Source organism: Anomaloglossus baeobatrachus, chromosome 1 (assembly GCF_048569485.1).
Source record: "Anomaloglossus baeobatrachus isolate aAnoBae1 chromosome 1, aAnoBae1.hap1, whole genome shotgun sequence".
Lineage (NCBI taxonomy): Eukaryota > Metazoa > Chordata > Amphibia > Anura > Aromobatidae > Anomaloglossus > Anomaloglossus baeobatrachus.
Genome location: NC_134353.1, coordinates 613,380,618 through 613,406,461, shown reverse-complemented (window position 1 = coordinate 613,406,461; position 25,844 = coordinate 613,380,618). Strand labels below are relative to the sequence as shown.

The following is a 25,844-nucleotide window of genomic DNA, read 5'->3' as shown; positions in this document are numbered from 1 at the left end:
TGTCTCATGCATGCTGCTCCCTCCTCACAATGTCCCATGCATGCTGCCCCCTCCTCACAGTGTCCCATGCATGCTGCCCCCTCCTCACAGTGTCCCATGCATGCTGCCCCCTCCTCACAGTGTCCCATGCTTGCTGTCCCCTCCTCAGTGTCCCATGCATGCTGCTCCCTTCTCACAATGTCCCATGCATGCTGCCCCCTCCTCAGTGTCCCATGCATGCTGCCCCCTTCTCACAATGTCCCATGCATGCTGCCCCCTCCTCAGTGTCCCATGCATGCTGCCCCCTTCTCACAATGTCCCATGCATGCTGTCCCTCTCCATGAGCTCCTAATGCTGCCTTCCTCTTTTCCATAATGAGACCTTCATGTTGCCCCACTCATGCTAAGACCACCACACTAACGCTTATGCTGAGACCCCCCCCACACACACTACCCCACTCTTGATATTGACTCCCCTACACTATCCCTCATCCCTTGTCCTCTGTCTCTAGCATTAGCCCCTCTCTCCCACTCCCCCAGCATCAGCCTCTCTCCCCCAGCATCAGCCTCTATCTTCCCTCAGCATCAGCCTCTCTCCCCCAGTCTCAGCCTTTGCCTCCCCCCAGCCTCAACCTCCCTCCAGCCTCCCTCCAGTCTCAGCCTCAGTCTCCCTCAAGTCTCAGCCTCAGCCTCCCTCCAGTCTCAGCCTCAGCCTCCCTACAGCCTCCCCCAGTCTCGGCCTCAGTCTCCCTCCAGCCTCCCCCCAGTCTCAGCCTCCCTCCAGTCTCAGCTTCTGCCTCCCTCCAGCCTCCCCCCAGTCTCAGCCTCCCTCCAGCCTCCCCCCAGTCTCAGCCTCCCTCCAGCCTCCCCCCAGTCTCAGCCTCCCTCCAGCCTCCCTCCAGTCTCAGCCTCCCTCCAGCCTCACCCCAGTCTCAGCCTCCCTCCAGCCTCACCCCAGTCTCAGCCTCCCTCCAGCCTCACCCCAGTCTCAGCCTCCCTCCAGCCTCCCCTCAGTCCCAGCCTCTGCCTCCCTCCAGCCTCCCCCAAGTCTCAGCCTCTGCCTCCCTCCAGACTCCCCCCAGTCTCTGCCTCTGCCTCCCTCCAGCCTCCCCCCAGTCTCTGCCTCTGCCTCCCTCCAGCCTCCCCCAGTCTCTGCTTCTGCCTCCCTCCAGCCTCCCCCCAGTCTCTGCCTCCCTCCAGCCTCCCGCCAGTCTCTGCCTCTGCCTCCCTCCAGCCTCCCCCCAGTCTCTGCCTCTGCCTCCCTCCAGCCTCCCCCCAGTCTCAGCCTCTGCCTCTCTCCAGTCTCAGCCTCTGCCTCCCTCCAGCCTCCCCCCAGTCTCAGCCTCTGCCTCCCTCCAGTCTCAGCCTCTGCCTCCCTCCAGCCTCCCCCGTCTCAGCCTCTGCCTCCCTCCAGCCTCCCCCCAGTCTCAGCCTCCCTCCAGTCTCAGCTTCTGCCTCCCTCCAGCCTCCCCCCAGTCTCAGCCTCCCTCCAGCCTCCCCCCAGCCTCAGCCTCCCTCCAGCCTCCCTCCAGTCTCAGCCTCCCTCCAGCCTCCCCTCAGTCCCAGCCTCTGCCTCCCTCCAGCCTCCCCCAAGTCTCAGCCTCTGCCTCCCTCCAGACTCCCCCCAGTCTCTGCCTCTGCCTCCCTCCAGCCTCCCCCAGTCTCTGCCTCTGCCTCCCTCCAGCCTCCCCCCAGTCTCAGCCTCTGCCTCCCTCCAGCCTCCCCCCAGTCTCAGCCTCTGCCTCCCTCCAGCCTCCCCCCAGTCTCAGCCTCTGCCTCCCTCCAGCCTCCCCCCAGTCTCTGCCTCTGCCTCCCTCCAGCCTCCCCCAGTCTCAGCCTCTGCCTCCCTCCAGCCTCCCCACAGTCTCAGCCTCTGCCTCCCTCCAGTCTCAGCCTCTGCCTCCCTCCAGCCTCCCCCCAGTCTCAGCCTCTGCCTCCCTCCAGCCTCCCCCCAGTCTCTGCCTCTGCCTCCCTCCAGCCTCCCCCCAGTCTCAGCCTCTACCTCCCTCCAGCCTCCCCCCAGTCTCAGCCTCTGCCTCTCTCCAGTCTCAGCCTCTGCCTCCCTCCAGCCTCCCCCCAGTCTCAGCCTCTGCCTCCCTCCAGTCTCAGCCTCTGCCTCCCTCCAGCCTCCCCCCAGTCTCAGCCTCTGCCTCCCTCCAGCCTCCCCCCAGTCTCAGCCTCTACCTCCCTCCAGCCTCCCCCCAGTCTCAGCCTCTGCCTCTCTCCAGTCTCAGCCTCTGCCTCCCTCCAGCCTCCCTCCAGTCTCAGCCTCTGCCTCCCTCCAGTCTCAGCCTCTGCCTCCCTCCAGCCTCCCCCGAGTCTCAGCCTCCCTCCAGCCTCCCCCCAGCCTCAGCCTCCCTCCAGCCTCCCTCCAGTCTCAGCCTCCCTCCAGCCTCCCCTCAGTCCCAGCCTCTGCCTCCCTCCAGCCTCCCCCAAGTCTCAGCCTCTGCCTCCCTCCAGACTCCCCCCAGTCTCTGCCTCTGCCTCCCTCCAGCCTCCCCCAGTCTCTGCCTCTGCCTCCCTCCAGCCTCCCCCCAGTCTCTGCCTCCCTCCAGCCTCCCCCCAGTCTCTGCCTCTGCCTCACTCCAGCCGCCCCCCAGTCTCTGCCTCTGCCTCCCTCCAGCCTCCCCACAGTCTCAGCCTCTGCCTCCCTCCAGCCTCCCCCCAGTCTCAGCCTCTGCCTCCCTCCAGCCTCCCCCCAGTCTCAGCCTCTGCCTCCCTCCAGCCTCCCCCCAGTCTCTGCCTCTGCCTCCCTCCAGCCTCCCCCAGTCTCAGCCTCTGCCTCCCTCCAGCCTCCCCACAGTCTCAGCCTCTGCCTCCCTCCAGTCTCAGCCTCTGCCTCCCTCCAGCCTCCCCCCAGTCTCAGCCTCTGCCTCTCTCCAGTCTCAGCCTCTGCCTCCCTCCAGCCTCCCCCCAGTCTCAGCCTCTGCCTCCCTCCAGTCTCAGCCTCTGCCTCCCTCCAGCCTCCCCCCAGTCTCAGCCTCTGCCTCCCTCCAGCCTCCCCCCAGTCTCAGCCTCTACCTCCCTCCAGCCTCCCCCCAGTCTCAGCCTCTGCCTCTCTCCAGTCTCAGCCTCTGCCTCCCTCCAGCCTCCCCCGAGTCTCAGCCTCTGCCTTACTCCAGCCTCCCCCCAGTCTCAGCCTCTGCCTCCCTCCAGCCTCCCTCCAGTCTCAGCCTCTGCCTCCCTCCAGCCTCTCCCCAGTCTCAGCCTCTGCCTCCCTCCAGCCTCCCCCCAGTCTCAGCCTCTGCCTCCCTCCAGTATCAGCCTTTGCCGCCTCCCCCCCGCATGCGCAGATCTCCGGTCTGCATTAGAGACACTCCCACGCTCCTTATGAATCCACTTATCTGCTCCAGTGCCCGCCGCCATCTTCCTGGCTCACGTGAGTATCCTCTTCTGACACCAGCTTCCATCACGGCGTCATCCGCGGCGTCCTGCTGTGAGCTCTGCATGTGACGTCCACACAGCAGTGGACGCAGCACAGAGGAAGGAGCTGATTGACGCGCGCCTGTGACCCCGGAAGTGCAGGCGCCGGCAGTTCCGGGGTCAATCAGCTCCCTGTGCTCGGCAGCCACAAAAAAAAAAAAATGTAAAAAAAAAAAAAAAAAATTTTTTTTTTTTTTTTTTTTTTGCTGCCAGAAGGTGCCGCCCCTCACAATCTGCCGCCCTAGGCACCGGACCACGGGTGCCTAATGGTAAATACGGCCCTGATTGTGAGGCTAGGCAGAGCTTCTTTTAGCTGGAGGAAATTAGCCCTAATATTTTATCTCCCTTATGTGGTGCATGTATCTCCCCTGATGATCCAGATGTGGTGAAACGCGTAGGTGGATGGGAGACACCAGGACATCTATTAGGGGCAGTCAGGGGCTAGGGCTAGATGTGGACTGCCCTTTTTAGGGCGGGAGCTATTGATGAAGGGATAGTGTCATCCTTTTAGGGATAGTAGCCTTGTCCTTTTTATCTTCTCCCCTTCTTGGACTGGAATAGATGGGACTGTGGCAACATGGACCTGTATGTCTGAACGGGTGAGATTTATCGATATCTTAAGTTTTATGTGGAATATGGTGTCTCTGTGCCTCCTTGGAGTAGCAGGTGCGTCAGTGTATGAATGTATAGTTGGATACTAGTCCCACTGCTATTTGTTTTTTTTCTCCCCGATGGGTATGAAAAATGGTGCATCCATGTTTTCATCATATATCCTAGGATCACATTCACATGATATGTCCACCATATGCAATTGTTGATGTTCCTGTCGTATAATCAGTGCGGGAATATCACTTTATTGTGTATTTGACATATTAAGTGTAATTTGAAATCACTGTATGAGTTATTTGCATATTAATCGCAATGACTTTTATGGGTTTAATTAAAGGTTAAGTTTAAATCACAGTTTTGCAATATCTTTCATGATACTGACCTGCAGACAGCGCATGTGATTGGTTGCAGGCAGATGCTGTTATACAGGCTGGGGGCGCGTCTGACTGCAACCAATCACAGATGCCAGGACGGCCGGTGGGCGGGGAAAGCAGTGCATGTGGAGGAGCAATGATGAGCAGTCCAAGAAGCGAAGGAGAGGTCGTAAGAGCAGTGTACAGCCGCGACGTAGCCTCAGTAAGTATGAAGCGCTCGCTTCATTCCTATTTTCTTTGTTTTTCCATTATTTTTTTTTAATTTCTCGAGTGCTGAATCTGGATCAAACATTCAATGACCGCAAGCAGAGATGGTGGGGAATGTATCCATTCACTGACAGCAAGGAGACGTGTTGGGGAATGTTTCCATTCAATGAAAGCAAGCAGAGATGATGGGGAATGTTTCCACTCAGTGACAGCAAGCAGAGATGGTGGGGTACATTTTCATTCACTGATAGCAAGCTGATGTGTTGGGGAATATTTACATTCAATGACATCAAGCAGACGTGTTGGGGAATGTTACCATTCAATGACAGCAAGCAGAGATGGTGGGCAATGTTTCCATTCACTGACAGCAAGGAGACGTGTTAGGGAATGTTTCCATTCAATGAAAGCAAGCAGAGATGATGGGGAATGTTTCCACTCAGTGACAGCAAGCAGAGATGGTGGGGTACATTTTCATTCACTGATAGCAAGCTGACGTGTTGGGGAATATTTACATTCAATGACAGCAAGTAGACGTGTTGGGGAATCTTTCCATTCAATGACAGCAAGCAAAGATGATGGGGAATATTTCTATTTATTGACAGCAAGCGAAGCATAGAGTATGGCTAGCTGCGAGACAGAGCCGCGCGATCAGAATGAACTTGGATGAACTTCACTTGACTTCATTGTCATCGCGCTGCTCTGTCTGTGCGCCGCGGCCTGATTTGTGATCACAGGTGAAGGACTAACTGGTGACCGCAAATCCCCTGAGTGACTGAAGTGAGCCACGCGATCAGCAGTGCCGTCACTCAGGTGACCCGCGGCCAGCTGCAGTCCTCCACCTGAGAGCGGTGGCCACGGGTCACCTGAGTGACATCACCGCTAATTGCGCAGCTCACTTCAGTTGCTGCGTGGAGCTGACAGAGAGCGGTGACAGTGTTCCACAGCCGCTACAGTCAGCTTCATGTAGCAGAGCTGGATGCGTCGCAGGACCTAGTGAGAATTACGCCGGACCTGGGGGGGTATTTGGGGATTTTAATAAAGTGGTAAAAAAAAGGTGGGTTTTTTTGTTTTTTTTTTTTCCAAATAAAGGATTTTTTCGGGTGTATGTGTTTATTTACTTTCACTTATAGGTTAATCATTGAGGGTGTCTAATAGACGCCTGCCATGATTAACCTAGGACTTACTGGCAGCTATGGGCTGCCATTAACTCCTTATTACCCCGATTGCCACCGCACCAGGGCAATTCGGGATGAGCCGGGTAAAGTCCCGGGACTCTTGCATCCAATGAATGCAGCAATTCCGGGCGGCTGATGGCTGATATTTTTAGGCTGAGATACTCCCCATAACGTGGGGCTCCCCATCCTAAGAATACCAGCCTTCAGTCGTGTGGCGTTATCTTAGCTGGTATCAAAATTTGGGGGGACCGCACGCCGCTTTTTTAAATTATTTATTTTTACTGCACTACATATACCTGCCCACCAGCGGCTGTGATTAGTTGCAGTGAGACAGCTGTCACTCAGCGTGGGGGCGCGTCTGACTGCAACCAATCATAGGCGCCGGTGGGCTGGGGAAGCAGGGAATACGAGGTGGAATAATGAGCGGCCGGCATTTTCAAAAGCTGGAGAAGTCGCCGGAGCAGTGTGACAGCTGTGCAGCGCCGTGCCGGTGATCGGTCAGTGATCGGTGAGTATGATAGAGGACGGGAGACGGAGAGACCGACAGACAGAGTGACCGAAAGACCTGCGTTCTGTTTGTCAAAAAAGCGATTACTTTGGTTTGAGAGCTGTTCTGGCGACTACGTAAACGCTGCGTGCTGCTCTGAGTACGTTATTCAAAGACACCAGAAATGCAGTCCTGCATTTTCTACAGGCTGTGCCCATACTGTTTCTGCCTTTTCCCATACATTTCAGCCTTTTCCTCAGTCACCACAGCTCGTCCGTTAGGTCCAACGTGAAATTATTCGAGTTTCCCATAGACTTACATTGCGCATCGAATATTCGCGAATAGTGCCAACCTATTCGTCGGATATTCGTCAAAGCGGATCTTTTGGTATTCGATCATCCCTATTTATAACCTTTCTTGGTATTTCAGCTCACCCGTTCTTTAATAACCATGGTTGATGTTCTCTGCATCTGTTGTAGTAGAGTGGCTTTATTTTGTGTGTCAAAATGATTATAACGATACCAGATTTTTATAGTTTATTTTACTACTTTTGCATGACAAAAAAACATTTTAAAGATTATTTTTCTGCCAACATATTTTGAAAGCCATAACCTTTTTTCCATCAACGGAATATGAGGGCTTGTTTTTTGAAGTTGGTGTACATGGGATGACCAAAAAAGAAGACAGAAAGTGTGGTATTGTTCTTTTCTTTTTTGAGCTTTTTTGAACAACTCATAGAATTTTTTTTTTATTAGAAATAAAGCAAAAAAAAACATTTAGACTTTATCTTTCTTATAAAAAAAATCCTTAGTCCACACGTAGAGCAATGTCAGCTCTACTTCATCACTCTGTACAGACAAGTGTGTCTACAAAGAGAGAAGCAGGCTGATACTGAGGGTATGATTCCAATTTGCTTATGACTCGTGCAAGTCTTGCATTGCAATACCCCGAGCAGCCTGACACTCTCCTGACAGGAGCGCCTCAACTGCAAGTTAATACAAGCAGCCGACCCGCTCCTGTCAGAAGAGTGCTTCATACCGGGTGCTGTGATGCGAGAATCGCACAGTGACAGTCAAGTCTATGAGCCATGGACTCGGGTGAACCCTGATGTCACTGCAAATACGGCCGAAAACTGACGATTGATGAACTGTGCAATGAATACCCCCGGAAGTTTACAGGACCTGCCATGATGTTATAGCCATGTGACAAGTCTGTAAGCCAATGTCTGTACAACATTTACACCAGACTGGTCAATGGCTATGATGTCATGGAAGGTCCTTTAGTCAGTGGAGGTTACTCGGGGGCACAGCAATGATCGGACGCGGAAGCAGAAACGACCGAGAGACAGAGTCTGCAGGACGCGTCGCGGGACTTGTAAGTATAATCATAATGTTTTAATCATGTGCTTTTTTTTTTTTTTTTTTTTTTTTTTTTTTTTACAGCCCCTGGACACGAACTGTAACACAAGCTTCCCAGGAATGCTCATGTTCAGGATTGTGTGCACAAAAACTATGTGTTCGGTATGGACCCCGAACTTTATAGTTCGGGTTCGCCCATCACTATTTATGACCATGTGATATTTCAGTTTTTCTCATTTAATAAATTTGCAAAAATTTCTATTCCTTTCTCACCTTTTCATTGGGGGACACAGACAGTGGGTATTATGATGTCTCCAGGGGAGGCGTGTCACTTGATTGAAAAAGTGTTAGCTCCTCCCCCCACAGCATATATCCTAGCTAGGCAGGAAACTAGCTCAGTTTTTTTCTAGTGTCAGCAGGGAGGCTGACATGTCTGGCCTGAGCTCTACATGTGCCTTAGGCCAGCTTATTTTGTTTTTATTTTACTTTTTATTTTGTTTCTATTCATTCTATTTTTGATATGGGGCAATACCAGGGTGCCTTGCCACCCCTGTTCCCCCCGTGTATGGGCAGAGGAAACCTGGCGTGCACAAGCCGTCAGTCTTCCCTCGCGCCCAAGTGGTCGGGTCTGCGTACCCCTCCAGGCTCCCTGGAAGCACCTCACACCAGAGCCGAGGACCTGCTTCATCCTTGAGCCGAAGATGTGTCCCTGAGATCCCCGCATCCATCACCGACGCGTCTTCAGACGGAGCCAGGAGCAGGTAGGGAGACGGCAAGTCATCTGTCCCCTGCATCCAAACCGCCGCCTGGAAAGGCGCCGGTGGGCCGATGCAGGCCGTGATCCCAGGGAGCATCATTAATTTAGCCCCCGGCTTCGGCCTGCATTCTAGCAACGCCCCCTCTCACTGCTCTGAAAGCCGCTCCCTCACTCAGGAGCAGCTCCTTTCCGATTGGCCGTCACGCTTAGTCCCAGCCTTGAGACCAGTCAGTCTCCGGAGGCCGTCTCTCTCCTCCATGCTGCCAGGAACACTGGACGCCATTTTCCACGTGGGGAGCAGACTCGGGTTAGATCGACTCCTTGGCTCTGCACTTCTGCAGCACTATATACCGCTCTGCTCAGCGGTATATTGCTGTCTCTCTAGCGGTGTGCGCCTGCTGGCTAGCGGTGTATATCAGCTATTAGCGGTGTATACTGGCTCTGCCTGCAGGTATATGCCGACTGTTTGACTGTATATGCCATTTTGCTATCGGTATATACCGGCTGTGCATAGCAGTCACTTTATAATACTGCTAGTGCCTCCTCACTCATAGTAACAGTATCCCTATCACCTATAGGGCTGTGGGACTCTGTTGCTGACATGCGTAACCGCAAGGGTGATAAACCTTCCCAGGCGTCCTCTACGGACCTGTACTATGCTTGTACCACCTGTGGACGCTCGTTTTCTAATGGCCGAAGCTATCCACTATGCCGGGGCTGCGATGCCCCTACTACCGTGTCACAACAGACCCAGTTGCCGGACCAGGAGGCCGCGCAGGTTTTGGATTTTGCCCCGGCAACCGGCCAGGCAGCACCCTCGTCTAATGACGTAATGCCTGCATGGGCTCTTCTAATGTCTAAAATGTTAGATGACCTTGCCGCTCAGATATCCCAGCCGTCCTCAGGCTCCCACAGCCTTCCCACGGCCCAGCTCCCTCAGAGGAGCCCGCCTGCTTCGTCTGGTCCCTCTTCCCCAGAACGTAAAAAGGCTGTTTCCAAAAGGCGCCATTGCGACCTCTACGCCTCATCCGACTCGGATGATAGTTAGTCTGACCGAGGTTTCGTGACTTTTAGTAGTCACGATTCTCAAGACTCTGACTCTGATTCAGATGTCCTTTCTGAGTCTAGGCATATAGAAGACACACTAATTTCGGCTGTCAATCACTCTGTCGATCTCTGATCAGCCTCATGACCCGACTTCTCAGTCGGCAATCAAGCGGCCCAAGAAGCCTCCTAAGTCCTTTGCCCAGGATCCGGTTTTTCGGCAAATTATATCTAAATGGTGGGATCACCCTGATAGAAAGTTTAATAAAAAAAACCTTTTCTTCATTCGCTTATCCTTTCCCTCTGAAATGGTTAAGCCCTGGTCAGTACCCCCCGTTGTGGATCCGCCAGTATCCAGACTGGCTAAACACACGGTCATGTCTGTTTCAGACAACGCGTCTCTCAAGGACTCATCCAACCGCGCAGTTGACGCTGCGGTCAAATCTATTTTCCAGGCTTCGAGCTCCTCTCTTCGCCCCCTGTTTGCCTTAACATGGGTCGCGAGAGCTATGGGTGTGTGGAGCAAGAACCTACGCAGGATGCTTCGCTCTTGTAATGTTCCCCCGGCGGCTTTTGAGATCCTTGATTTGTTCTCTCTAGCCTCTAATTAGTTTCTTCACGGCTCCCTAGATGCAGCTAGTTTGTCAGCCCTAACGGCGGCCAATGCTTTCTTTGCCCGCAGAGTCCTTTGGCTAGAAATATGGAATGCGGACAGTGCCTCCAAGAAATCCCTGTCCACACTCCCCTTCCATGGCCTCCGTCTGCGGAGAATCCTTGGACAAACTCATCTCTGAGACGACGGGTGGTAAAAGTACCATTCTACCTCAAAAGCGGCCTGTATCCAGGAATTTTAAAAAATCTTCTTGGCGAAGGCAGACCTTTTGGCCTGCCCCCCAAAAACCATCAGCCCAAGGATCGTCCCAACGCTCAGATCGAGGATCCGGTCCCTCAAGGGGCTCTTCCTGGCGTTCCCACTCCAAGCAACCTAAACCCAAAGGATCTCGCTCTGTACAGGCCCCCTCAGCATGACGCCAGGTATCCCTCAGATCCGACTCCTGTTGGAGGGCGGCTTCTGCTTTTTCGGGATATCTGGCTAGACCACACTCACTATGCTTGGGTTCGAGAAATCGTCACCTCAGGTTACAAGATCGATTTCCCTGCCGGCCAACAGGTTCCTGCGTTCTCGTCTTCCAAAGTCCAAAACGCAAAGCCAGGCCTTATTTCAGGCCATAGCCTCTTTACAGAAAGCAAACGTTATCATTCCAGTGCCCCTGGAACAGCGCGGCAAAGGTTTATATGCAAACCTTTTTGTCGTTCCCAAAAAAGATGGCTCTGTCCGCCCTATCTTGGACCTCAAACGGCTGAACAAATTTGTGCGGTTTCTAACTTTCCGAATGGAATCATTGAGAGCAGTGCTAGCCGCCATGGAATCTGGAGAATTCCCAGCTTCCATAGAAGTTCTAGATGCTTATTTATACATTCCCATATGTGTCTCTCATCAACGGTTCCTTCGTTTTGCCGTAGGACACCGTCATTTCCAATTCAGGGCCCTCCCCTTTGGGCTGGCCACTGCACCTCGGGTCTTCACAAAGGTCATGGCGGCCGTCATTCCATTTTACACCCCAGAGGCATCCTGGTCGTTCCCCATTTGGACGACCTTCTTGTCAAAGGGAGCTCTCTTCAAGTTTGCTCAGAAAGCGTGCAGATTTGCCTAGACACGCTGTCAAGGCTAGGGTGGCTTATCAACTTCAACAAGTCATCCCTCATTCCTCATCAGCGCATCACCTTTTTAGGTATGCTGATAGACACGGCTCAGTCCCGGGTTTTTCTTCCAGAAGACAAGAGGTCTTTCCTGATCCGGGCCGCCCAATCCCTCCGCTCTCGCCGTCACACATCCCTTTGCAATGGAATGAGAGTGTTAGGCAAGATGGTGGCGGTCATAGAAGCCGTGTCCTTTGCCCAATTCCATCTGCGTCCTCTACAACTGGATCTTCTATCCTCCTGGGACAAGAATCCAGCTTCCCTAGACCGGTCAGTCCGCCTATCTCGGTCTGCGCTCAGCTCCCTCGTCTGGGGGACTCAAGCCTCATCCCTATCTCAAGGGAAGTCCTTCCGTCCGGTCCACTGGTAAGTAGTCACGACGGATGCCAGCCTAATTGCTGGGGGGCGGTGTTTCTCCACCACACTGTTCACGGACGCTGGTCTCCTTCCGAGCGCTCCCTGCACATCGATGTTCTGGAGATCAGAGCCATATTTTTGGCCCTTCAGATCTTTCAACCCTTACTATTGGACCTCCCTGTTCGGATTCAGTCAGACAATGCCACGGCCATGGCTTACATCAACCGTCAGGGAGGAACTCGCAGCATGGCAGCGATGAAGGAAGTATCCAGGATTCTTGTTTGGGCAGAGAGCACATCCCCATTATTTCAGCTGTCCATATGCCAGGGGTAGACAACTGGGCCGCAGACTTTGTCAGCAGGCAAGGTCTAGCGGCAGGGGAATGGTCCCTCCACGACGAAGTGTTCCATCAGATCACTCTTCATTGGGGACTCCCAGATGTAGACCTCATGGCGTCTCGGATGAACGCCAAAATACGTCCCTTATGTCCCGGTCGAGAGACCCGCTAGCGATCGGCTCCGACGCTCTAGTCTTTCCGTGGGCGCAGTTCCGCCTACCCTACATCTTCCCTCCATTTCCTCTCATTTCGAGAGTAATCAAGAAAATCAAAGCGGAGGGAATCCCGGTGATCCTCATGACCCCAGACTTGCCCAGGAGAGCCTGGTACCCAGAGCTTCTCCAACTGCTCGGCGACACTCCCTGGCGTCTTACCGACCGCCCGGATCTTCTGTCGCAAGGTCCAATATTCCACCAGAATACAGCACAGCTGCATTTGATGGCGTGGCGCGTGAATCCTTGATTCTAGCCAAATCAGGTTTTTCTTCTATGGTAGTTCATACCATGCTTAATGCTCGGAAGCCCTTCTCCGCCAGTATCTATCACAGGACCTGGAAGACCTATCTTTCCTGGTGTGACCGTCATAATCGGTCGCCCCTTACCTTTTTAATCCCTAATGTTCTTGCCTTTCTGCAAGACGGTCTGGACTCGGGACTGGCTCTTAGTACTCTTAAAGGACAAGTTTCTGCCTTGTCAATATTTTTCCAGAAGCAGCTGGCTTCTCGCCCTCAGGTCCGTAGCTTTCTTCAAGGGGTAGCGCATTTGGACCCTCCTTATCGCCACCCCTTAGATCCCTGGGATCTGAATCTGGTTCTCGGAGCTCTTCAGCTTCCTCTCTTCGAACCTCTGAGAGAAATCTCTCTTCAACGGCTGTCCTGGAAGGTTGCCTTTTTAGTTGCCATTACCTCTATCAGGCGAGTGTCCGAACTAGCGGCTCTTTCCTGTCGCTTACCTTACCTGATATTCCATCATGATAAGGTGGTTCTTTGGCCTTCCGCCGCCTTTCTCCCGAAGGTCGTATCTTCTTTCCACTTAAACGAGGACATTGTGTTGCCATCATTCTGCCTGATCCCGGTCCACTCTTTTGAAAAAGCCCTTCAAACTCTAGATCTCGTCAGGGCTCTGCGGATCTACATCTCCAGAACAGCGCTGTTGCGCAAGTCCGATGCCCTCTTCGTCCTCTCAGAAGGACACAAAAAGGGCAATCAGGCTTCTAAATCCACGATTTCACGATGGATCAGGACTGCCATCTGTGAGGCATACAAAGCACGAGGTTCTGTTCCCCCTCAATCTGTGCGGGCCCACTCTACGCGAGCAATGGGTGCTTCCTGGGCTATCCGCCATCAGGCTTTGGCGGCCCAACTTTGCAAGGCCGCTACCTGGTCCAGTGTGCACACGTTTACAAAATTGTACAGAGTGCATACGCATGCTTCCGCGGAGGCTGCTCTTGGAAGACAAGTCCTTCAGGCAGCAGTGGCCCATTTATAAGTGGCGACTGCTCGTTTTTTGACAGTGTTTTGATATGTGTTCACTGCAGTTGCAGTCGTTAGTCAGCTCTTAGTCTGATGTTATACACTGTTAATAGTTCAGTTCTCACCCAGGGACTGCTTTGGGACGTCCCACTGTCTGTGTCCCCCAATGAAAAGGCGAGAAAGGAAATGACATTTTTGTGTACTCACCGTAAAATGTCTTCCTTGGAGCCTTTCATTCATTGGGGGACACAGCTCCCACCCTTGTGGTTTTGGTTGTCCTTCTACTGCTTTTACACCAAACTGAGCTAGTTTCCTGCCTAGTTAGGGTATATGCTGTGGGGGGAGGAGCTAACACTTTTTCAATCTAGTATCATGCCTCCCCTGGAGACATCATAATACCCACTGTCTGTGTCCCCCAATGAAAGGCTCCAAGGAAGACATTTTACGGTGAGTACACAAAAATGACATTTTTTCTGTTTTTTTCTGTCAAGATGGGGTGCAGAGTGAACATTAATGAGAAAAAAAATAACTTTTTTCAATTTACCAAAATGGTTGCAATGAAACAAAGAGTGAAAAATTTAAAGAGGTCAGAATATTTTCCGTACCCACTGTATTACATAGTTTCTTATATTCGTGTTCTTTTTGATTTATGGAAAGTATGTTGAAACAGCAGTCACAATATATGAAAAAAACAACAACAAAAAAACCCTGAAGGCATCCAAATAATGTAAGCGTGGCAGATAAGGACTTACTAATATATATGATCATTTATTTTTTTCCAGGAAAGTTATTATACTTTGTTTGCATTTACTAAAGCCACAAAGGATAAAAAAAAACACTGTTTTATTTGATTTTCTTGTCATTTGCTCCCTAGCCTGCAGCTGCTTGTCACCTGTGCATATTCAGAGTAACTGAGGACTTTTTCAGGTAAGACTTTGTGATGGGGAGACAAAGAGAATACATTTCTTCAAATGAATGCAGTCTATGATGTAAAGTGGATGTGTATTATAGGTCTCTATACGTATTAAACTAAAGTTTGCTGAACTCCAAATATCAATGGGATCAAAGGATATTCTTCTAAGTAGTCCCCCGTCCCCACCGACAGAGGATTGCCGTTAACGAAAGATCTGTCCTGTTGGATTGTCAATCGAACACTCGACCAAGCTGAGCATTCCTGTGTATGAAGGGGGGGTGGGGGGTCAGGTGATATAGCGCTCAGTCCACAGCTTTCTCATATGTATGGGGGTCTAAAATTTAATGGTTTTATATTGTGGAATAGAAATTCCATTTATGACAAATGGAAAGCTTGTACATGTTTGTATTAATGTTTGGACTAATCACAGGCCCCATAATGAATAAATCAAGCCCCTTAATTATATGGAAAAATGCCTAGGTCTTTTCATTTCTGAACTGAAAGTATTACAAGGGTGGTTCACCCATATTTGTTATTGTCTAGATCGATATTATATTGAGAAACAATGTTTCTCTCAAATACCTTGTGTTGGCAATAGTGCCTGTGAGAGGGGCTATTGCAGACCGCTGTTCCCACTCCAGTGACATCCCCGTCACGTGCTGCACACGTCACATCCGTGCAGCCGGCTGTATTCTTGTGTTCCGCTGTCACAGCCCATCTGCTCCCTCCTCCCTCACAGCACAGCGCGTCTCTTGCTTGCAGCGTTCTGCAAGGAGGGAGGCGGGACGGGGAGGAGATGGGCTGTGACAGCGGTGAAACTCCGCTCACAGCTCAGAGTCTGGATGACTGTAGCCGGCTGCACGGATGTGACGTGTGCAGCACTTGACGGGGATGTCACTGGACAGGGAACAGCGGTCTGCAATAGCGCCTCTCACAGGCACTATTGCCAACACAAGGTATTTGAGAAAAACATTGTTTCTCAATATAATATCGAACTAGACAATAAAAAATATGGGTGAACCACCCCTTTAACACTCTTTGTAAATATCATTTATATAATTATTTTATAATTTTCATCATATCTGATGGATGCTCTGTAGGTTAACGCACAACAAAATAATTAATATCCTGGAGACATTTATTAAAGAGAGTCTGTCAGCAGGTTTTTCCTATGTAATCTGGGGACACCATGCTTTAGGGTTAAAAAACAAAAATCAATTGTGCCTCTCTTTTTGAGCTGTGTTGTTGTTTACTTAAAATAAAGGCTTTATCACATAGTGATTATCATTGCTGGCCTACAATGTCACGCGCACTGCAGTCCGGCATGCCCCCACCTCTGATTCATACATCCCTGTCAATGTACAATCTCTACAGTGTGGGTGGGGGCAGCTCTGCTGCTTTGCTACATCTAAAAGCTTTGTGGCTAGGTTCGCACACTGCGTCTTTTTGACGCTGCGTTTTTGTGTGTTTTTGGCCGCTAAAAATGCACAAAAACGCACATGCGTCGAAAAAACGCATGCATTTTTGCCGCGACTTGGTGCGTTTTTGGCTGCGTTTTGCCGCATTTTTGATCTCTGCGTTTTGCTGCGTTTTTCAAATGCATTGCATGGGTGAAAAACGCAGAAAAACGCAGGAAAGAACTGACATGTCCATTTTTTTTTTTTTACTCAAAAACGCAGGTAAAAAAAACAGTTGTGTGCGGACAGCAAAAATGAAAACTCATAGGCTTTGCTGGGGAAGCAAAGTCCTGCAGTTTTGAGGCCAAAAACGCTCCCGAAAAACGCACTGTGCGCACATAGCCTGATTGTGTCAAAACATAGATAACTCCTGTTTGTCGGGTTGAATTTGGGCCTTCCTTTTAACCTCCACACAATTTTCTTCTTAAAGTGCTGTGGCCAACAAATGTGAATGTGGAGTAATTTGGGATTTTTTACACCAGTTTCTGGCATTGTCACAATGTTGAATATACCCTCCAAGATTTGAACTTTCATCTTCTTCATTAGATTTTTTTTTTGTTGAGGACTGCAAATTGTTTGATTTCACATTAGGGCACATTTTTCAAAGCATTGGTAACCATTTGTGTTTATTACCAGAATTTCAGAAGTATACGGATTTTTACTTATGGATGGGATTGATAGTAAAATGCAGGATAATAAAAACTCAGTTAAACTGTATAAAATTACAGAATGATCTGTATGTCTCAATAATGAGATGTCTGCATGAGCAACAGATGGCAGGTGAAGGTTAATGTTGATTGATGTAAAGAAATGCACTGCAGCTGGAGTAATCCTGTTGCTGCATATACATTAAATGGAAATGTACCCAGAGCTAAAGAACAGGAGAAGGACTTGGGTATTTTGTCACAAGTAAGCTAAGTAGCAATACTCAATCTCAGACTGCAGTTGCTAAAGCAAACAAGATTTTAGAGTGTGTAAAAAGAGATAAAATCCCATGATCCTAACGTATTATTACCACTTTATAACTTGTAATGTCACATCTAGTATATTGGATCCTGTTTTGGTCTCCAAAATGTAAAACTGATATTGGAAAGCTAGAGTCGGGTCAAAGGTGGCAGCTAGAATATTACATGGGATTTAATGCCTCTCCTATAACGAATGGTTAAAAATGTTGAGCTTGTTTAGCTTCGAAAAAAATACACCTCAGGGGCGATCACATTTATATGTGTAAATACATCTCTGGTTAATACAAAGGACATGACTTATTCCTTCCAAACACCTTCCAAAGGACCAGTGGCTGTTTATTATGTGTGGAAGAAAGGTGATTCTGACAGGTAAGTAGGACCAATTATTTACTGGTGGAGTACTCTAATGGCAGACATTATAAGAGCATTGTAAAAAGGGCTGCATGCTTTATTCTTAACTAGTTATATACAACTAGAAGGTGGCCCGATTCTACGCATCGGGTATTCTAGAATTTACGTATTGTGTAGTTCATGTATGATTTTTGTTATATATATATATATATATATATATATATATATATATATATATATATATAGATGTTGTTGTGTGTAGTTACCAAGTGTTTGTGTAGGCGCTGTACATGTTCTGGGTGTTGTCTGGGTGTGACGGGGGGTGAGAGCGGTGTTGTATGTGTGTTGCGTGTGTTGCGTTCTTTGTGGAGCGCTGTGTGTCTGTAGCGTTGTGTGTGTGTTGCGCGGTTTGTGTGTGTGTGGTGTGTTTTGGGGGGAGGTATGTTTTGTGCAATGTGTGTGTTGTGCGGTATGTGCGTATATTTGTGTGTGCCGCGGTGTTTGTGTGTTGGGTGTTGTGTGTGTGTGCAGCGTTGTCTGTGTGTGTGGGTGTCTGTGTAGGGCAGTTGTTTGTGGTTCCCAGTGTGTGTGTGTGTGGTGTGTGGTGTGTTGTGCAGCGCGCGCGTGTGTGTGTGTGTGTGTGTGTGTGTGCATCAGCCTCTCTTCTCTCAGCCTACCTCTCCCAGCCTCCCTCCTCCCAGCCTCCCTCAGCATCAGCCTCCCTCTCCCAGCCTCCCCAAGCATCAGCCTCCACCAGCATCAGCCTCTCTCCTTCCAGCCTCCCCCAGCATCAGCCTCCGCCAGCATCAGCCTCTCTCCTTCCAGCCTCCTCCAGCATCAGCCTCCCTCTCCCAGCCTTCCCCAGGATCAGCCTCTCTCCTCCCTGCCTCCGTCCTCCCAGCCTTCCCCAGCATCATCTTTCCCCTCCCAGCCTCCCTCAGCATCAGCCTTCCCCAGCATCAGCCTCTCTCCTCCCAGCCTCAGCCTCTCTCCTTCCAGCCTCCCCCAGCATCAGCCTCTCTCCTTCCAGCCTCCCTCAGCATCAGCCTCCCCTTCCCAGCCTTCCCCAGGATCAGCCTCTCTCCTCCCAGCCTCCTTCCTCCCAGCCTCCCCCTCCCAGCCTCCCTCAGCATCAGCCTTCCGCTCCCAGTCTCCCCCAGCATCAGCCTCCCCAAGCATCAGCCTCCACCAGCATCAGCCTCTCTCCTTCCAGCCTCCCCCAGCATCAGCCTCTCTCCTTCCAGCCTCCCTCAGCATCAGCCTCCCGTTCCCAGCCTTCCCCAGGATCAGCCTCTCTCCTCCCAGCCTCCTTCCTCCCAGCCTCCCCCTCCCAGCCTCCCTCAGCATCAGCCTTCCCCTCCCAGTCTCCCCCAGCATCAGCCTCCCCAAGCATCAGCCTCCACCAGCATTAGCCTCTCTCCTTCCAGCCTCCCCCAGCATCAGCCTCCCCAAGCATCAGCCTCCACCAGCATCAGCCTCCCTCGTCCCAGCCTCCCCCAGCATCAGCCTCCCCCTCCCAGCCTCCCCCAGCATCAGCCTCTCTCCTCCCAGCATCAGCCTCTCTCCTCCCAGCATCAGCCTCTCTCATCCCAGCATCAGCCTCTCTCCTCCCAGCATCAGCCTCTCCTCTCTGTCCCCAGCATCAGCCTCTCTCCTCCCAGCCTTCCCCAGCATCAGCCTCTCTCCTCCCAGCCTCCCCCAGCATCAGCCTCTCTTCTTCCAGCCTCCCCCAGCATCAGCCTCTCTCCTTCCAGCCTCCCCCAGCATCAGCCTCCCTCTCCCAGCCTTCCCCAGGATCAGCCTCTCTCCTCCCAGCCTCCGTCCTCCCAGCCTTCCCCAGCATCAGCTTTCCCCTCCCAGCCTCCCTCAGCATCAGCCTTCCCCAGCATCAGCCTCTCTCCTCCCAGCCTCAGCCTCTCTCCTTCCAGCCTCCCCCAGCATCAGCCTCTCTCCTTCCAGCCTCCCTCAGCATCAGCCTCCCCTTCCCAGCCTTCCCCAGGATCAGCCTCTCTCCTCCCAGCCTCCTTCCTCCCAGCCTCCCCCTCCCAGCCTCCTTCAGCATCAGCCTTCCCCTCCCAGTCTCCCCTAGCATCAGCCTCCCCCTCCCAGCCTTCCCCATGATCAGCCTCTCTGCTCCCAGCCTCCTCCAGCACGCCGTGCTCCTCTGCCGACACACACCCGATCGCATCCACTCACACACACCCGATCGCATCCACTCACACACACCCGATCGCATCCACTCACACACACCCGATCGCATCCACTCACACACACCCGATCGCATACACTCACACACACCCGATCGCATACACTCACACACACAGACACTGACGATATCGCACATACGCGCTCACACTCACAACATCCGGAGATACCACATGCCTCTGGCCATGTGATCCTCCGTCAGGTCCTGGAAGGTCACAACAGCACAGTATCGAGGCCGAGAAGCAAGCGATATCGCCGGATGCTGTGAGTGTGTGGATGCGATGTGAGGTGTGTGTGAGGTGTGTGTGAGGTGTGTGTGAGGTGTGTGTGAGGTGTGTGTGAGGTGTGTGTGAGGTGTACTCACCTCCGTGACAGCCGTGTCAGTTCGGGGAGTGCACGGGGGGGGGGGGGGGGGGGAAGTACAGTACTCACCTCGGTGACAGCCGTGTCAGTTCGGGGAATGCGCGGGGGGAGGGAGGGGGTGGGGCCAGAGCTAGCGTGCATTGCGTGAGGGGGGCGGGGCATGGCGTGGCCGAATTGCCAATGCCTGCAGGGTGCCGGGGCAAGAGGCCAATCTGTGGGGGGGGCGCAGCCTGGGCGAGCGGCTGGCCAATCCGTGTGGGGGCGCAGCCTGGGCGAGCGGCCAATCGGTGTGGGGGGCGGGGCCATGGCGAGCCCAGCGGCCAATCAGCTTTGTGTCACCGTAAGGACACAATTTTGGAGCATGACAGACAGACAGACAGAATAAGGCAATTATATATATAGATGGGTAAAATAAGTATTGAAGACTTAACCAATTTTCTAGTTAACCCATTAACAACCCATGACGTGCTATGTACTGTACATCATGAGTCATCTGCCTGCCTTTGATGCGGGGTTGCCGAGCCCGCATCTTTCTCTGCACGTGTCTGCTGATTTAATTTGCCGACATCTGCCTCTAACAGCCGCAGGTGGAGCGGAGCTCCACCCTCAGCTGTTAACCTGTTTAATGCTGCTGTGCATTGGGACATGCAGTTGTGACCCCCACATCAGTACTCCAGCAACATAATCACAGGACACCGATGAGTTGTTATGAAGGCCAGAGGTCATCTGATGACCCCTGTATCTGTCATCTCAGTACTTTTATGAAAGCCAGTCCATGGCTGGTATTCATCAGAGACTGTGATTTCTTCTATTTACAGCAATGTTATAGCATTGCTGTATATAGAACAAGTGATCAGTAAACTAGTAAATACAGTACAGAGTAGAAATAAAAATTGAAAAAATAAGTTAGCACTTTCAAAATTAAGAAATAAAAAATACACATTTGTTGTTGCTGCATTCATAAAAGTCTGATCTATCAAAATATAAAATAAATTAATTAGATCGGTAAACAGCGTAATGATAAAATAATTGAAACCCTAGAATGGCAGTTTTTAGGCCTTCGCAACAACAGAACAAATGTACCGTAAGAACAGACGATCAAAACATCATATATACCCCTAAATAACATCAATAAAAACGTCAACTCCTATACAAACAGTAAGCCCTCACAAAGCTCCATATCCTAAAATTTGAAAATGTTACTGCTCTCGGAAAGTCGCGACACAAGCAAGATTTTTTTTTTTTAATTTTTGATTTTTTTTCACCACCTAACTAAAATAAAAACTATACATGTTTGGTAATCATACTGACCTGCAGAGTTATGCTGCCAGGTCAGTTTTATGGTGAAATAAACTCTGGAAATAAAAAAAAGAATTGCAAAATTTCACTTTTTTATTGCTATTTAGCCACACTTGGAATTTTTTCCTGCTTACAATTACATATTATGATGACATGGATGGTGTCATTCAAAAGTATTACTGATCCCACAATAAACTAGCCCTCACACGGCTTTATCGACAGAAAAATTAAAAAATTACGGCTCTTAGAATATAAAAGAAGGGAAAAAAAACTAAAGCAGTTTTTAAGGGGTTAAATATATTTCTAAAGGTGCTTTTGAAGGGAAATTCTCTCTAGATTTCGGTAACAACCCATCCAATCCACACAGGCAAAGAAATAAAACCTTAGATTTCCATAATGTATAAAAATGAGAAATGACAGGGAAAACGTATTGAAGACATGAAGAAAGAGAGGTGTAAAAAGTTATGGAAACTCATAACACCAGCTGAAATCTATCAGTAATTAGAAAATAATGCTGTCATTTAGTAAAAAAAAAAATCAGCTTGTTCATTGATGGCCTCTAATAATGTGTCTCATTACCAAGGTGGCACACAAGAAACCTCTCATGATGCATAAAATCAGTGACCTGTCTTGAGACCTTTGCAAACTTATTGTTCTAAAACATAATGATAGCATTGTTTACAGAAGAATTTCTAAACAATTCCAGGTTCCTGTGAGTAATGTTAGGGCTATAGTACAGAAGTGGAAAGAACATTATTTCATAATAAACCAGCCATGACCAGGGCTGTCCGCAAGATTTCAGACTGAGAAGTGAAAATAATTATCAGAAGAATTGTCCAAAAGCCAATAACCACCTGTGCAGAGCTACAGAAAGACCCAAAATCAGCAGGTACAATTGTTTCTAAGAAAACAATAAGTAATACACTCAACCTCCATGGCCTGTATCTCCGCTCACCACGCAATACTCTAATGTTCAAGCGCATTTAAAGTGTGCTCAACAATATTTAGACAAGCCTGTGAAATACTGGAAGAATATAGTCTGGTCAGATGAGACCAAAATTGCTTTGGATGTCATAATACACACCATATTTGGAGGAAAAAGGCACTGCATGTCACCCCAAAAACACCATACCAACAATGAGGTGGAAACATCATGGTGCGGGGCTGTTTTTCAAAATACGGCACTTGGACACTTAATATACTTAATGGAAGGATGAATGAACAAATGTATGGAGACATTCTTGATAAAATTCTGCTGCCATCAACCAGGATGCTGAAGATGAAACAAGGGTGGACATTTCAGCAAGACAATGATCCCAAACACACAGCAAGGAAATGCTCAATTAATTGGTTTCAGAGAAAGAAAATAAAGCTGCTAGAATGGCCCAACCAACCACCTGACCTGAATCTATTAAAAATCTATGAAAGGAACTACAGTAGCTCAGAGTTCATAGAAAGAGCCCACTCAACCTTCAGGATTTGAACGGTGTTTTTGTGGAAGAATGGGCCAAAATCTCACCTGAGCAATGCATGGGACTTGTTTCTCCACATACAGTAAGAGGGGTCTTGAATCAGTCATCACTATTAAAGTCTTGTGTATGATGTATTAATTAAATTTCAGAAGTGTGTTCAATACTTTTTTTTCTGTGTTATTTCTCATTATAACACAATTTATGGACATCTACGGTTTGATTTTGTTGCCTTTGTGGATTGGATGGGTTGTTACTGACATCAAGTGAGAATTTTATGCCATTAGCACATTTAGAAATATATTTACTTAGAAAATTGGTGACATGTTCAATATGTATTTCACCCACTGTAGATAATCCAGAGTTATAATCTCATGATTAATAATATATATTTCATCATGAAAGGTTTAACTTGATGGATCAATGTCTTTTTTAAAACTAACTACTATAAAAGCTGCAAATATCTTGACATTAGTTGGCTCACAAAAAGTATAAACAGCACTTACCTGTCTGCACAGTTTACAGTATATACAGTAAGTGTATTAAAAACTTTCTTGAAAGCGATGTCGAAACAACTAATGTACAATAGATTTTATTTAGACAGATTGTCAATGGTTTTTCTGGTGTCTATTTTTGTACTAAGAAACTATTTCCCGCAAATGGTGTAAAAGTGGCCTAAAAATCCCTACAGGTGATTGTGCAGTAAAAATGTTTTCACATCCATCAATCCCACTAATGGTCCATGTTTCATGTACTGAAGCTTCAAGAACTTATAAATATTCCTTGGTAAATCTATCTCTGAGAACATATTTCAAATTAAAAAAAAAGAAGTGGAATTTTCAGCAGAAATAAAATGAGTGATAGCTGACCTTTTTTGACATGGTGACATGTTCGATTTAAAGCGGTTGTCCACTACTTTAACATGTCTAATTGGCCATTATCTAACACACTGCATACTTGCCGATCAGCTGCTCCCTGTCCCGGCGGTGGCAGCCTGTGGCCGGAAATGCTCAGTTCCAGAGCTGCCCCATCAAATCATAGCGGCCGAAACTGGGTACTGCACATCCGCCTCGCATACCAATGTACATGTTCAAATAGTTTCCTAGGTTTATAATAGAAATATATCTATAAAAATCGGATGCCACTCTTATGGTCCATGTGAGATCCGATTTTTTTTTTTTTTTTTTTTCTTTCACCCATAGTCTTGAATGGGTAAGTCTCATCCAAGACTCGGATGAAAGTAGTGCATGCTGTGATTTGTTTCTCACTAGCAATTGGACCGAGAAAAAAATCATTAATCTGCACAGCACTATTGAATAACATGAAACCGTGTGCAGTCCGATTAAAAATCAGAAAGTAGACGTCTGCAGGCACCTTTATGATGTACTAGCTGGAGTACCCGGGCGTTGCCCAGGATAGTAACTGTCTTTCTGTCTCTCTTCCAGTCTCTGTCTGTATGTCTCTGTCTGTATGTCTCTGTCTGTTTGTGTCTGTCTGTCTCTGTGTGTGTCTGTGTCTTTCTCTGTGTGTCTTTCTCTTTGTTTTGTTTGTTTGCCTCTGTCTGTCTATCCATGTGTGTCTCTGTCTCTATCCATGTCTGTCTGTCTTTGTTTATCTCTCTGTCTATCTCTGTCTGTCTCTTTGTCTGTCTCTGTGTCTGTCTCTCTCTGTTTGTCTGTCTCTATCTCTGTTTCTGTCTGTCAGTCTCTTTCCCCGCCTGTCTCTCTCCCCGCCTGTCTCTCTCCCCGCCTGTCTCTCTCCCCGCCTGTCTCTCTCCCCGCCTGTCTCTCTCCCCGCCTGTCTCTCTCCCCGCCTGTCTCTCTCCCCGCCTGTCTCTCTCCCCGCCTGTCTCTCTCCCCGCCTGTCTCTCTCCCCGCCTGTCTCTCTCCCCGCCTGTCTCTCCCCGCCTGTCTCTCTCCCCGCCTGACTCTCTCCCCGCCTGCATGTACAAATGTACAAAAATATGAGCGGAAATTAATAAATTATTGGATCTCTCAATTGTACAAAAACAACACAAAGATTTTTTGTGGGTGGTCTCCTGTTATTCAAAATACAAAAGAATGCACATATAAATACACAAGTATAAGTCCATAGAAATTGCACTTCGTATAAATCTGTTAAATAGTATATGTAGGAGAGTGCAAATGCAAATAAATATATTAATTTATATAAAAATGATGTACACTCATTTAATACCGTAATACACAAAAGGAAGAACCTAAAACCCAATGCAAACTAGAGGAGTAAAAGATCATAAATAAACATAACAATGAGAATCAAGTTATATACTGCCATGAACTGTAAAGTTCACAAAAATAACCCAGAATACAATAAAAAAAAAGTAAGAACCAGAAAGACCAGGAGTTTTTACAGGCAAAAATAGACAATTTTTATTGATACAAAAATGCACACATATAAGAAAATACATGAAGATTAAATTAGTGCTATAAAGGGGAAAACACCCAAAGACGCGTGGGACAGAGAAACACGCTCATATAAATATAAAAAAACATGGGTATATAGGTCAGGCCTCAATAGATTATAGAATACAATCATGTAATAGGCCTAAAATTTAATTACTCACCCATTGTTAAAAGAGCGTCACTAATGCGTCGCTAATGCGTCCCACAGGTCACAGAACCCTTCCTCCAACGCGCGTTTCGCGTCATATATCTCCGCTTCCTCAGGGCGGGTTTGACTCATGATCTCAAAAACAGATCTTATATAGGACCCAAAGTGATACGATTGGATGGAAAATAATTGTGACGCATGCGCATCGCACATAAGATGACCACTTCTGATCGGCAATGCACAAAGAGGAGGCGCCGTAAATCTATGTAATCAAGGACGCAAGTGCGTTGCCAACCTCATCGCGCATGCACCGGGCGGGTCAAAGGAGACCTTTGGATAAAACACAATAGCGGCGCGTGCACATCGCATGCGAGATGACCACTTCCGCTCCATCCGGCATTGCACAGATGAAAAGGCACCGGAAATCCTGGTAGCCAAAGACGCAAGTGCGTCACTAATCACATCGCACATGCGTCGGGCGGGTCAGAGGGACACGTCATACATGCGATAAGCACGCGCACAGCGTGATAATCCAAATATGGAGAAATATTAACCCTGAATTAATGTCCTAGAAGGGAACACAGGACATTAGTGCGTCACTATTCACCCACCACATTTATATAGTAAGACAAGAATTAACATAATAAATGGAATCAAAATCCAAATAATGAGGAAATCACATCAAAATTAGTGACATCATAGAAACCATGACAAAAGGGTCAAGTAACTAGCACATTATATCAAAGATGCATATCACAAGAAGTAGTTCAACAAATCAGTCTCCTTTGTTCTCCTCCAGAAATTCAGGTTATATTCATAGATGATAATTATGTATATCTCTTATATTCCCCATGGCTTTTATCACTCCTCCATAGTTGAACCATGTTACGGATCCTAAGGATTGGGATCAAGA

The 25,844-nt window shown here is 48.9% G+C and overlaps 1 protein-coding gene across 4 annotated transcripts in view; it reads left to right on the top strand.

The window, feature by feature from the left end:
• FANCC (FA complementation group C) overlaps window positions 1–25,844 on the top strand; it is a 412,246-nt gene that overhangs the window by 293,797 nt on the left and 92,605 nt on the right. For all 4 annotated transcript variants that reach the window (XM_075318657.1, XM_075318636.1, XM_075318643.1 and 1 more), the window contains exon 9: window positions 14,213–14,265. In XM_075318657.1, coding sequence (XP_075174772.1) covers window positions 14,213–14,265 — 53 coding nt within the window. The remainder of the gene's footprint in view (window positions 1–14,212; window positions 14,266–25,844) is intronic.